At 48.9% G+C, this 13,538-nt stretch overlaps 2 protein-coding genes across 4 annotated transcripts in view; one reads left to right on the top strand and one right to left on the bottom strand.

Moving 5' to 3' along the window:
• Positions 1-8,092, top strand: part of LOC139056413 (uncharacterized) — a 43,760-nt gene extending 35,668 nt beyond the window's left edge. For both annotated transcript variants that reach the window (XM_070534622.1, XM_070534621.1), the window contains one exon: positions 7,959-8,092. In XM_070534622.1, the coding sequence (XP_070390723.1) occupies positions 7,959-8,018 (60 nt within the window). In that variant the 3' untranslated portion in view covers positions 8,019-8,092. The remainder of the gene's footprint in view (positions 1-7,958) is intronic.
• The window catches only part of LOC135903396 (uncharacterized), a 124,737-nt gene that overhangs the window by 42,546 nt on the left and 68,653 nt on the right, over positions 1-13,538 (bottom strand). The gene's annotated exons all lie outside the window — the stretch shown is intronic.

Genomic DNA, 13,538 nt, shown 5'->3' with positions numbered 1-13,538 from the left:
GATATCACGACCTTTTACAAAGATAGGCATCGCCAATACCCAACTCCTGCAAAAGGGCTTGGCAAGGCTAATGAAAGGATCTTGATTCGACTTTTCACTAACACTTTATTGTGCCCGGCAATCTTGAAACATTTCGATTGTTCCTTCACTGGCAAGTGCCAATACTGTGTGGAGGTGGCTGATACCTGCCACATGGTTTGTGCTTGTCAGCTAAACTCAGCTCTTCCCCTCAACCCTAACCCAACCCGAGAGGAGTGGGAGGCGACGCTGCTCGGTTGCTCGGACTTTCAGGCCCAAAAGGCCTTGGTCCAGAGGGCTAAGCTGGCGGCTCGTACCAATGGGGTCCCGGAATAGACTCCACCCATTGCGGAGCCCCATAAGGGCTCTACCTCTCTTCCTGTTTTGAATAAAAGCTTTCAAGCAAGCTTTCAAGCGCCGCCTAAACACGAGAGTTCGAGTGACGAACGCTGGAAGTAGGAAGGGGATAGAGCGAGAAAACTTATCAAACGCAAGGGTATTGGGGCATCCTGGTCTCCGCACGGCCCGAATGGGAGAAGTGGGCGAGTGGCGTGCCATGTGTCGGGGCAGCGCCGCATATTGCGAGGATGGGGTCTTCTGTGTTTGCCGCAAGATGGCTATGCGTGTGCGCAGAAGAAATGTAGCGGAAACATACTTCGCTACTCGCGTAACTGCGAATTCTGTAATTTACATGCTCATAATTACCGATATACACCGCAGTACAAGTTTCTACAGCACGTTTCTAAGGCAACACCGCATTCACTAGAGGCGCTTTTATCCCGCTTTGAATCATCGAATTCGTGGCTCAGCGGTTGCATCTCCGTCTCACACTCCGGAGACACAGGTTCGATTCCCACCCAGCCCATCTTGCAGGTTGTTTTTATTTATGAATTGCCTTCCGGGATTTATCGCTCACGGCCAACGCCGCCGACGCCGACATCGGCTTTTCTGCGACACGAGCTTCTTAATGCTATCGTGTTAAAATGTGTGCCCGACCTATGGCTCCTTTTTTCACTGGCAGAAGATTCCCTGCCCAAAGAGTGGAAGGCTGGTGCAGTGGTTCCAGTTCATAAATCTGGGCCGCGAAGTGACGTAGTTAATTATCGTCCAATTGGTTTCCCGTGCATTGCACGCAAAATGCTAGAGCAGGTTTCAAGCTCAAGTATTGTAGCACATATTAATCAGCATTACCTATTTAATCACTCTCAACATGGCTTCAGAAAGAATTCGTCTTGGGTAACACAACTATTTCAATTCACTCATATTATTGCCAGTGCTGTGGACGAACGATTTTGCATAGACTGTATACTTTTAGAATTCAGGAAGACGTTCGACACTGCAGGCCATTTTTTGTTATCGAAAAACTTCATACCTACAATATTATTACTCAAGTTATTGCATGGATCGCTGAATACTTAAGACTGCGCAAGCAGTACCTAGTTTTAAACGGTTCTGAGTCGCCAAGAAGAGACGTCACTTCTGCCGTCCCTCAGGACTCAGTTCTGGGTATAGTTTTTCTTCTATTATTCATGGGGAACGCCAGAGGGGGCCAGACGGAGCAGACGTGCCTCGCATCGGTTCCACCAAAACCCGATTTACGCCTGTTCCAATGACCGTAGGGCAACATCCAAGATATCGACTGGAATATACTGGACGAGATCTACACCCGGACATCATTTTCAAATAGCTGGCGAATTTTTTACCCCAATATCGAAGTTTGAAGATCCGAAGCGGGCGCAGCTGCGTCGGGTAACAAACGCGGCAAGAACGCTCACAGAAACGCACGGCGTTCGCTACACCTAGGCGTGTTCTATGAGACCGCTGCCACCTCAATGATAGAGGAAATGTCTGAGAAGGCCCCTCAAGAGCCAACGACGGCTACCGGCACAATACCGGCACCAATGTGCTCCCCCTCGGGGCACTCGCTGAATGATTATAACGAACAATCTTCATCCACCGAGATGGAACACGAGTTCGACAAGGACCTCACCGAAACCGAGCCGACAAGGTCCGACCGCACTGGCGGTAGTTGGCACGTTGTTGAATCACAAAGAGCTAAGAAACAACGTAAGAAGAACGAAAAAGGCAAGGAAGCCCAATCTCCGAAGCAACGCGGCTCACCAAGCCAGGCAAAATTCGTGAGAGGGGAACGCGACGACCAACCATATGGTGTAGCTGACAACCAAGGAAATCGCTTCCACCATCCAAAGCGCAAACCTCTGCCAGCACTACCAAAGGATGATGTAAAAATCATCAGGCATCCCACAAAGGGATTTCCAATCAAAGACATACTAATACCAACCTTGGCGAGTGCCATTCTCAAGAATCACAGGCGTGGATTTCATCCTCCGCATTCGCCCAGGATCGAACATTATAATTCTATCGGTGAGCAGCACGGAAGTGGCCAACGTACTCCGCCGCATCACGCAACTCGAATTGAACGGACGCGTGCACCAATTCAACACATACGTAGCGGACCCCGACAACTGCTATCGAGGTGTGGTGCACGGCATTCCAGCGGACACACCCATGGAACATTTAATAGCCAACATGCGAGTACGGACACACGGAGTTCAAATCGAACGAGCTCGGATGCTAGGCAAGTCATCCACGGCGCTCATCACGTTCACCGGTGGCTCCCTTCCCAAATGTATTTATTACATGGGAGGAGAGATGCGACTCCATCCATACAAGCCCACTGTTCAAATATGCACGGAATGTTTCCAAGCGGGACACCGACCGGATGTGTGCCCCCACGCGATCAACATCTGCAAAAAATGCGGCCTGAAGGATCCCCCCGCCCTTGGACACGAGTGTGTGATCAAATGCGCCGTGTGCGGGGAGGCAGGTCACGAGACTGGCATCAACCAATGTCCACAGAAACTAAAGAACATTCGTTCCAAGAACACCAATCGTCAGTCCCGCTCACGAGAGCGAGTGGGCCAGAAGAAACTGCGATGGTTCAGCTCAGAGGATGAGGAAGAGAGCCATCGCCACAAATCCACATCTCCTAACGGCAAACGAAGTAGGAGCCCATCCAGGGAGCCGTTCAGGGCCGCGCAAGCGCCAGTGCCCCCGCAGCACCAGCAGTCACAAAAGCCTCAGGTGAGCTGGGCGACGGTTGTATCTCCCAATACTCCACAACGCACACCAAACACACAACGAGATCCCGGTTATGAAATACTTAAACAGAGAAACGCGCAGCTACGCGCACAACTTCGAGACGAGGAACGCAAACGACAGCGATCCGACGAGAAAATTAAGGAGCTAGAGGAACGCCTCACACAAAAAATACAACAGCTAGAATCAGATCGTAGACAATGGGCCACACAACCAACACAAATCACCTCAAATACAAACACTCGCACACGTAGTGAACCAAAATCAACAACACCAACACCGCAAACGCCAAATACCGAAGCGTCACCCGCAATGGCCAAAATCCAACTATTATTGGCAGAAACCTCTAAATCACTAACGAGATGATAACCCTCGTGAATCAGAAACTCCTCGATTTCCAATCACAAATGCTGGTAGAATTCGAGAAGCACAAACAACAAGTAACGGAGCAGCTAAAGACCGCAGCCAAAACCACAACGACTAAGAAACGCGCCATAGCAGTCGGCGCCGGTTCGGACAAGACCAAGACGGCCCACCGCATAATTGATACGGACGGCTCGGACACCGAGATGTCAAAAGCATAAATAACGAGTGGGAACCATGGCTACTACACTTATAGAGAAAACAAAACCAAACCCAGAACAATTAGAGATCTGGCAATGGAACTGCCGATCCTTCGCTAGAAAGGCGGCAGCCCTCTAGCAGTTTATTAAAAGCTCTCAGGTAGCTCCGGACATAATATGCCTTCAGGAGGTTGGGCCCAAACCAGCCCGACTACAGGGCTATTATGTTCTGAGCGACCCCCAAAATCCTAAAGTTGCCACGCTGGTGAGCAAGACAATCACGGCAGAAATGATATTCCTGCCCCAACGTGCCGGGGAAACGAATTCCGTAACGATCAGTGTGCTACCGCGGAAAAGAGGCAAAGCACACAGCATCATAAACATTTACAGCCCTCCCAAAAGCAAAGGTCTGGACATACCCCAAATTTTATCGTACACTAAGACCATAGCGGGCACCAAAGACCGGATTGTGATATTGGGCGATTTCAACGCGCCACATACAATGTGGGGCTACGTGTCCACATCCCCTAAAGGAGCCCTACTTGAACAATCGGTTGTGAACCTCGGCATGCACACAGCAAACCACATAGGCACGTTCACACGTAGGTAACAGCGTGAGCAGGGACACAACACGCGATCGCGCGTACACGCTAAACATCAAAGACGCACAGTGGGCATCGCTAAACGAAAACTTGGGCAGTGATCATGATCTGATTCGTATTTCACTCTCGACCCCCAAATTACGTAGAACGATTGGCACAACGAAATTAACCGATTGGTCAAAATACAGGGAGCTCCAACGGAACCTCGACGCAGCAAAGACTCCCGACAACATACAAGAATGGACAAAATTCATCCAATCAACACACAAGGACGCTACCAAAACCATACAGCGCACGTCGGATGCCCCCGTGGTAGATTCCCACCTAGTAAACTTGTGGGACGAAAAGCACAGATTAGTTAGGCGTTGGAAAAAGCAACGCCTCAACAAACAGCTACGTGCCCGCATAACACTTCTGGCAAAGGAAGCGCAACGACACGCAGACGAATTAGCGAAAAACAAGTGGGCTACGTTCTGCGGGTCCCTCTCGGGGACCTTAGGAACGGCTGGCACGTGGCGCATCCTTCATGGAATGCTTGACCCGGATAGCACACGCACGGAAAACAACAAACGACTCCAAATCATATCAGACAGTTTCCCAGGCACAGACGCGGAACTTCTAGAGAAACTTAACGAACGATGCATAGGACCACCACTAAACAAAGACGCCTCAAACGAGACGCGGCCATACCTTGGAAAGGCGAATTCCAAATTATATGAACCTTTCACATATGCAGAAGTCTTTGAGGCAGCTCAAGCAGCCGCCAGAAACTCGGCTCCTGGCCCTGATGCTATCATGAACGCGATGCTTCGGAACCTGGACGCTAGAGTCCTGACTAAAATCACAGAACTGTTCAATGACGAGAGCTGGCTCAAAGGCCAATTGCCCCCGGAATGGAAACACGCTAAAATTATCATGATCCCCAAACCTATAAAGACTCCCTCAATAGACGCTCTGAGGCCCATTTCTCTCACGTCCTGCCTGGGTAAACTGTACGAACGAGTAGTACAAATAAGACTGCAGCGGTACCTTGAAGAAATTAGATGCTTTCCAAACACCATGATAAGGTACCGTATGGGGCTATCCTGTCAAGACACATTCTTACTGATCAGAGAAGTTATAGCTAACGTCGCCCGCGGAGAGGAAAGACTAGTGCTCGCACTAGACCTCAAGAGAGCATTTGATAACGTTTCACACAAAACAATATTGGAGGAACTCGAAATGACGGGATGCGGAGAACGAGCATACAACTACGTGCGGGCTTTTCTCGCCAACCGCACCGCCACAATAGGAATCGGTCAAACCACTTCCCAAAAGTTCAATATGCCCAGTAGAGGAACACCCCAAGGGGCAATAATCTCTCCTTTGCTGTTCAATATAGCGATGTATCGCCTGGCGCGACAGCTGGACCAAATCCCCGATTTGGGTTACCCATTATACGCAGACAACATAACGCTGTGGGCAGCAAGGGACTCTCTGGGACACAAAGAACAAGCACTACAACAAGCAGTCGAGGCAGTAGACAAATTCTCGAGGAGCAGTGGCCTCAAATGTGCCCCTGAAAAATCGCAAGTCATTCAGGTAGACTCGAGGGGCTACATATCCAGCGGACCTGTCAACATCGTTGTGGAAGGACACACGGTCCAGGAAGTTAAGGCGATGCGCATCATGGGTTTCTGGCTTCAAAGTAGCGGGAGCGCATCCCACACCATCAAAACATTGAAAACCACCGCAAATAACAATGCGCAAATGGTCCGTCGAGTAACTTATAGGAAAGTTGGAATGTAATGATGATGATGTGTAGTGTTTTATGGCGCAAGGGCCAGGTTTGGCCAAAGAGCGCCATGACAAGTGGTAGTGTTAACGATGTATTATGGAAGATGTGACTTGGCTGTAAACTGGCCTAAAAATAGTCGCTGTAAAGTGCGTAAAATCTACGTGCTATAATATTATGGCGACGACTAATGACGAATACTATGAACATTAAAATCCATCGTAGAAGAATGATGCATTGTTTAAAATATGCGAGATGTTAAATTGCTTACAGCACTACTGCCTCGCCAGAGCCCTTGAACCACAAAGGCCTAGAGGCATGTGCTATACAAAATAATTACCACAGCGGCATCCTCTGAAGAGAGGAAGCGCTACGAACTTGTGGGGCTAATAATATGCAATACAACATCTTTCAAAAAACCGAGGACGGCGTTGGTGTGAAATACCGGTTCTGGGCCGAGTAACATTGCAGGATGAAGGGGGATCTGCTGCCGGTATGCTAGGGGAAAATGTTTTTCTCTCAGGCTGCCCGACACTCCAGGAGGACGTGGAAGACGGTCAGCCTCTCCCCGCATCTACCGCAGGTTGGAGGATCATTCTCAGAGAGTAAAAAGTTATGTGTGCCAAATGTGTGTCCTATTCTGAGGCGACAGAATAGGACATCTGTTCGCCGTGACTTTGTTACCGAGGGCCAAGAACCTAACTGTGGCTTTATCACGTGCAGTTTGTTATTTACTTCTGCGTCCCACTTTCGTTGCCAGTGGTTTCGCAGTTTCGTTCTTAAAAAATGCTTGAGGTCTGTGACAGGGACCGAAGCAGTAGGATTAACTGCATGCAATGAAATTGATGTGGCCATCAGGTCTGCTAGAACGTTACCCTCGATGCCCCTATGTACAGGCACCCAGCATATAATGACATGCTGGTTAGACATATACGCTCTACAGAGAATGGAATAGAGCTCAGTAATTACGGGGTTTCTGTGTTTACAGTGTGACTTCAAGGCTTTTACGACGCTTAAGGAGTCTGTAAATAAAATTATTTTTTGAATATTTGATTTTCTGATATGTTTTACAGCCGACAATAGTGCATGGGCCTCAGCCGTAAATATGCTTGTTTCAGGGTGCAGTACACCGGATTCCGAGAAGGAAGGACCAATGGCTGCGCAGGACACCCCGGCATGCGACTTAGAAGCGTCTGTGTAAAACTCTGTGCACGAGTACTTGTACTGGAGCTCCAAGAAGTGCATTTTGATATGTGTCTCTGGCGCATGTTTAGTGACCTCTACAAAGGATGTGTCACACTCTATCAGTTGCCACTCCCAGGGCGGTACTAGCTTAGCTGGAGGCATTGGGCGTTGTTCGAGAACTAGGACATCCATTTCCGTGCTAGGTTCTCTTTACGGAGTGGGAAAGGAAGTCTCGTAGAGGGTCTGTTATGAAAAAGTGTTTCAGACGTCAAGTCATTAGCACTTGCAAAACACGGATGTTCCTTATTAGAGCGAATCATGAGAAAATACGTTAAGCTGATGTTCGTTCTCTGAAGATGGAGTGGCCACTCATCTGACTCTACATATAGACTTTCAACAGGGCTTGTTCTAAATGCGCCAGTGGCCAGACGGATACCCAGATGGTGAACGGGGTCCTTAAGCGCGCTCGGTGCGGCAGAGTAATATACTACGGCACCATAATCTAACCGTGATCGAACTAGGCTCTTGTAAATAATTCAATAAACACTGTCTGTCGCTACCCCACGTTGTGTGGGATAGGATTTTAAGTAGGTTCATTGTTCTAAGACATTTTTCTTTAAGATGTTCTTATGTGAGGAATGAAAGTGAGCCTGGAGTCAAGAATAACACGTGGGAATTTGTGTTCTTTGTTGACAGGAATTTGTTGTCCGCCCAGTTCTACAAAAGGATCTGGGACCAGGCCTCTCTTTCTTGTGAAGAGAACACAAGAACTTTTGTGGGGGTTGACCTGAAATCCGTTTTGGTCTGCCCATTTGGACACTTTGTTTAAGCCCTGCAGTACCTGTCTTTCGCATACTGTGAGGTTGCAGGATTTGAAGCCTATTTGCATATCGTCTACGTATACGGAATAAAAAAATGGCAGGTGGTAGTGAAGCACGTAGTGTGTTCGTCTTAACGATAAAGAGAGTGCAGCTGAGCACGCCTCCCTGAGGTACACCAGTTTCCTGGGTAAAGGGACGTGACAGTGCGTTGCCGACTTTTACACGGAAGGTACGATTGGACAAATAGCTTTCAATTATTTTCAACATATTTCCACAGATGCCCATTCCCGACAAATCTCGCAAGATCCCGTAGCGCCATGTTGTATCATATGCCTTCTCCATATCGAGGAATATGGAGAGGAAATACTATTTGTGTACAAAGGCATCGCGAATATATCCTTCAATGCGCACAAGATGATCTGTTGTTGACCGCCCTTGTCTGAAGCCACACTGATAGGGATCGAGTATATTGTTGAATTCAAGGAAGTGAATGAGTCTGTGATTAATCATTTTTTCAAAGAGCTTACACAGACAATTTGTAAGAGCTATCGGACGATAACTTGCTGCCAAGGAGGGGTCTTTTCCCTGCTTCAGGACAGGAACCACAATCGCCTATTTCCATGCAGATGGGAGGTATCCCGCAGCTAAAATAGTGTTGTAAAGTGTGAGTAGTGCAACTTGTGTATCAGTATGTAAGTTTCTGGTCATATCATACATGACTCTGTCAGGTCCCGGTGCAGTGCTTTTGCATGTGTTCAAGGCAGCTCTCAACTCGGCAATACTGAAAGGCCGGTTATAGGTTCATTCTGTCAGGATTTTGTAATTATTGGCTTACATTCTTCTATTTGTTTATATTTGAGAAAGGACTGAGAATAATGGGTTGAGCTCGACACGCTCTCAAACTGCTCCCCAAGTGAGTCTGCCTGATCTTGCAGGGTATCGCCTTGTGTGTTTATCAGAGGGAGTGAATATGTTTGGCGCCCTCTAATACTATTAACCCTGTTCCAGGCTTTGGCCTCGTCTTTAAACGAGTTAATACTCGATAAAAATTTCAGCCAACTCTCTCTTCTGGCCTGTCGGCGCGTTCTCCTGCCTTCGGATTTTGCTTTTTTAAAGTTAATAAGATCCTCCGCAGTGGGAGAGGCACGTAGCAACCCCCACGCTTTGTTTTGTTTCTTACGGGCGGTCCTACATTCGTGGTTCCACCACGGGACGCGCCGTTTGCATGCTAAACCACTCACTTCGGATATGCATTTTGATGCGGCGTCTATTATGAATGTTGTAAGATACTCCACCGCAGCATCAATTTCTAGAGAAGACTTGTCAGCCCATGAGATGCTAGTGAGAGTTCGAAATTTCTCCCAATCAGCTGTCTCAATCTTCCACCTAGGAGCTTGTGGAGGATATTCGTTTTCTTTAGGTGACATTAGCAGTATAGGGAAGTGGTCACTGCCGTAAAGGTTGTCGGTAACTTCCCATTCAAGTTCAGGCAGTACAGACGGGGAGATTATGCTAAGATCTATTGAAGAATAGGTTCTGTTTGCAATATGTGTGTTCCTTCTTATTCAACAGGCACGCACCAGAAGAAAAAAGGAACTGTTCAACAAGACGTCCTCGCGCATCTATACGAGGGTCGCCCCACAGGAAGTTATGTGCATTGAAATCGCCAAGAACAACATATGGTTCTGGCAATTCATCTATAAAGGACTGAAATTCATGTTTACTTAGTTTGTAGTGTGGGGGTATATAAAGCGAGCAAATAGTGATAAGTTCGTTCAGCAGAACAACTCGAACCGCCACTGCCTCAAGAGCCGTTCGTAGTTGTAAACGTTGACAGGCTATGCTTTCTTGAATTACAATTGCAACACCGCCCGATGATGCGACAGCATCATCGCGATCTTTGCGAAAAGTAACATACTGTCGAAGAAAGTTTGTGTATATTGATTTTAAGTGTGTTTCCTGTAAACACAGCACTTTTGGATTGGGTTTATGGATCAGTTCTTGCACATCATCGAGATTCCTAAGACCTCTGACATTCCATTGAATGATTTGTGTATCCATATTTAAAGAAAAATTGGTGCTGTGTTTACGGAAACGGAGGTGATGCCTTAGGCTACAGAGCTCTTTCGAGGCCCTGTAACGGGGGTTCTGCCCTTTCTGGAGCGTTCGAGGGAGCCTCGCCGCTCCTTGGGCGCTTGGTGCGCCTTGGGGATGGGTGTAGTGTCCATTGCCTCTTGTGAGGCGCCGGACACGTGCTCTTGCGAGCGGGAAGTTTCAAGCGAGGGTCCAGCCTTGGAGGGCAAGACCGCTGCGCCCACCGCCCACCAGCTGCGCTGACCGTTGCCAGGGCTGGAAGGGGTCGGGGAGGTTGGGGCAACCTCGGCTGCGCCCACCTTCAGGGTCGATGGCCCCGTCTGCTGGGTTGACGGAGCAGCGCTAGCTGCAACCGCCGCGGCGGCAGATGGCATAACTGCCGACTCACGGCTTGTGGGTCGGACAGCCGCCGGAGGCCGTTGTGAAGCTGCCCCCTGACGCGCCACTTCGGCAAAGCTGGCCTTAGGAAAGTATGCAACCCGCCTAGGTGCTTCTTTGAATGATGTTTTCTTTTACTTTGATTGTGACTATTTCTTTTTCTTTCTTCCAAGACGGGCATGACCGCGAGTATGCGGCATGCTCGCCATCACAGTTCCCGCAGTGCGGAGCTTTCTCGCACATTTCAGAGGCATGGTCACGGGAACTACATGTTGCACATGTCTGCCGGCCTCTGCAGTTCTGGGAACTGTGGCCGAAACGCTAGCATTTGAAGCAGCGGAGAGGATTTGGAACATACGGCCTGACCCGTAGCATCACATAGCCGGCTTCTAGTGTCTCAGGCAGAATGCACGAGGAGAAAGTCAGTACAAGATGCTTGCTTTTTATCTCCTTCCCGTTGCGCCATAGCATGATTCTTTTAACATTGATCACGTTTTGCTCACTCCAGCCTTCCAACAGTTCGGCTTCTGTGAGTCCCATCAAATCGTCGCCAGAAATAACAGCACGGCTGGTGTTCATAGTTCGGTGTGCGGTTACTGTTACTGGGATTTCACCAAATGACTCAACTTTAGGAAGGTTTTCAAACTGTTTCGGTTCGCGGAGTTCCAAAAGGAGATCGCCGCTAGCCAGTTTCGATGCTTTATAGCCTGTACCAAGAGTTTCAGTCAGTTACTTACACACGAGGAAAGGAGAAATCATTCTCATAGTCTTTTCAGGTTTGTTTGAATGGATTACATGGAATCGGGGCAAGTTTGGCGGTTTGTTTCCAAGAAATTGGAAAATATCTTCGGTGCGCCTTTGTTTCTGAGGGCGATCAGGTAGTCGGAGAAAAGAAGTGGCCATTAGAAGTATGGTGTTCTCGGCAGGGATGGCCGCCGCCCACCATGGAGCCCAACCAGGGGACGACACAGGACGGAAATATTCAGTTTTGCGCACGCCCGCGGTACAACCCCGCTTTAACCAAATACATATACCCAAGACTGGATATAGTACACAAGGTTAACCCTCACTGCCTACGAAGCCTGAAGTAATACGAAAATAAAGAGAGGACAGGAAAGATTAAAAGTGAGAGAAAGGCGAAGATTTGAGGGAGAAAGAGAAAGGAAAAGGCAACTACCGATTTCCCCGGGTGGGTCATTCCGGGGGTGCCGTCTATGTGAAGCAGAGGCCGAAGAGGTGTGTTGCCTCTGCCGGGGGGCCTTAAAGGTCCAAACACCCGGCATCGGCTCAACCCCCAGGATCCCCCCTTCCCCAGACACGGCTAAGGCGCGCACGGTTACACGCGGGAGGGTCCAACCCTCGTGTGCTCGGGTACGTGGTGTCGCAACACACCAAACGCCTGCTTACGGGGGTGGGCATGCAAGAACACGACACGCTGAGGCTCGTCCAAGCACTAGTGATAAGCCGAGTCACGTACGGCCTGCCCTACCACTTCCTTAGTCGCGAGGAGGAAAGGCAAGTCGACATCATAATAAGATCAGCATACAAAGCGGCCCTCGGACTGCCCAAGGGGACGTCCACAGATCGCCTGCTAGCTTTAGGAGTACACAACACATTCGAAAAACTAAAACAAGCCACACTAATCTCCCAGAGGGAACGCTTGAGCTACACTCACGCAGGACGGGCCCTACTGACAAGGGCACGTATTTCCCCACACCCACAACTTATCAGCGAGCACGTATTACCACTACCAACCTCAACACGAGCTCGAATAACAGTGGCCCCCATACCCAAAAACATGCACCCTGAATACATTAAAGCAAGACGAAAAGCACGCGCACAACATATTAGAACAATGTATGAAAATAATCCCACGTACAACACAATATACACGGACGCAGCCGCGTATTCGAACGTACACTCGAACGCCAGTGATGCCCAAAAGAACATCAGGAGGTACGTAGTGGCAATCGTCGACACGAAAGCACAGCAACAATTTACGGTATCCGTCAAGGCAGGTAGTCCGGCGGCTGCCGAAACTTTCGCCGTGGCAATGGCCCTCGCTCACGCGGAACGCACGTAAAAGAGCATCACCATAATAACAGTCTCAGAACAAGCATGCCGCCTTTTTCTCAGGGGCCACGTGACCAAAACATGTCACTCAATAATGCCGACGAAATTCACCCATAATCACCGGATCCTATGGTGTCCATGTCATACAGGCTTTGAGGGGAACGCACTGGCCGATTCGCTAGCCCGAGGTATTATTAACCGGGCAGACTCGACTGGGACGGTCCCAGGTAGCCACTGTAATGACCCCAATCCAACGAATGCCCGGGAGATTCTCGCTCATCAGCGTGCAACCAGGAAAAAAATACCCTCCCCCTCACCCACAACTCAGTGGAGAAGCCGTCAGCTGGCGCAAAATTCCAGACTGGGGTATTCCCCCCACCTTAAATTACAGAATGCCATGTTCCCCACTCGCTACAGGCCCGACTGCCCAGGGTGCGGAGGCATACCAACATTACAACACATTACTTAGGATTGTGAATCACACCCGTTTGATAAAACACACCACACAATGGAGCAATGGGAGGCACAGCTAACCAGCTCAGACCTGGCGGGACAACAGTCCTTCATAAGACAGGTCAAGCGGGCGGCCGAGGCCAGCGGGGCCTTGGACTAAAGGGTCTCCGACCACTGCACGTAAATCATTTAAGCCAATAAAAGCTTCTCACTCTCTCTCTATTATTCATCAACGATATCAGTGAAGGAGCTTTCACATTTGAGATTCTACGCTAGTGATTGCGTTTTCTACACGCCTATAAGTTGTAATGATTGCCGCATATCACAGTGGGATCTCAGCCGCATTAGTGAGTGGTGTTGTAAACGGAACATAAGTCTCAACCTAGCTAAGACAGTTTTCATGTCATCTAGCAAGAAAAAAAAACCGACAGATTCTACGCCCTGTGGCAATCGATGT

The sequence above is a fragment of the Dermacentor albipictus genome, chromosome 2 (genome assembly GCF_038994185.2).
Source record: "Dermacentor albipictus isolate Rhodes 1998 colony chromosome 2, USDA_Dalb.pri_finalv2, whole genome shotgun sequence".
In the NCBI taxonomy this organism is placed as follows: Eukaryota; Metazoa; Arthropoda; class Arachnida; order Ixodida; family Ixodidae; genus Dermacentor; species Dermacentor albipictus.
This window is presented reverse-complemented; position numbering and strand designations above follow the sequence as displayed.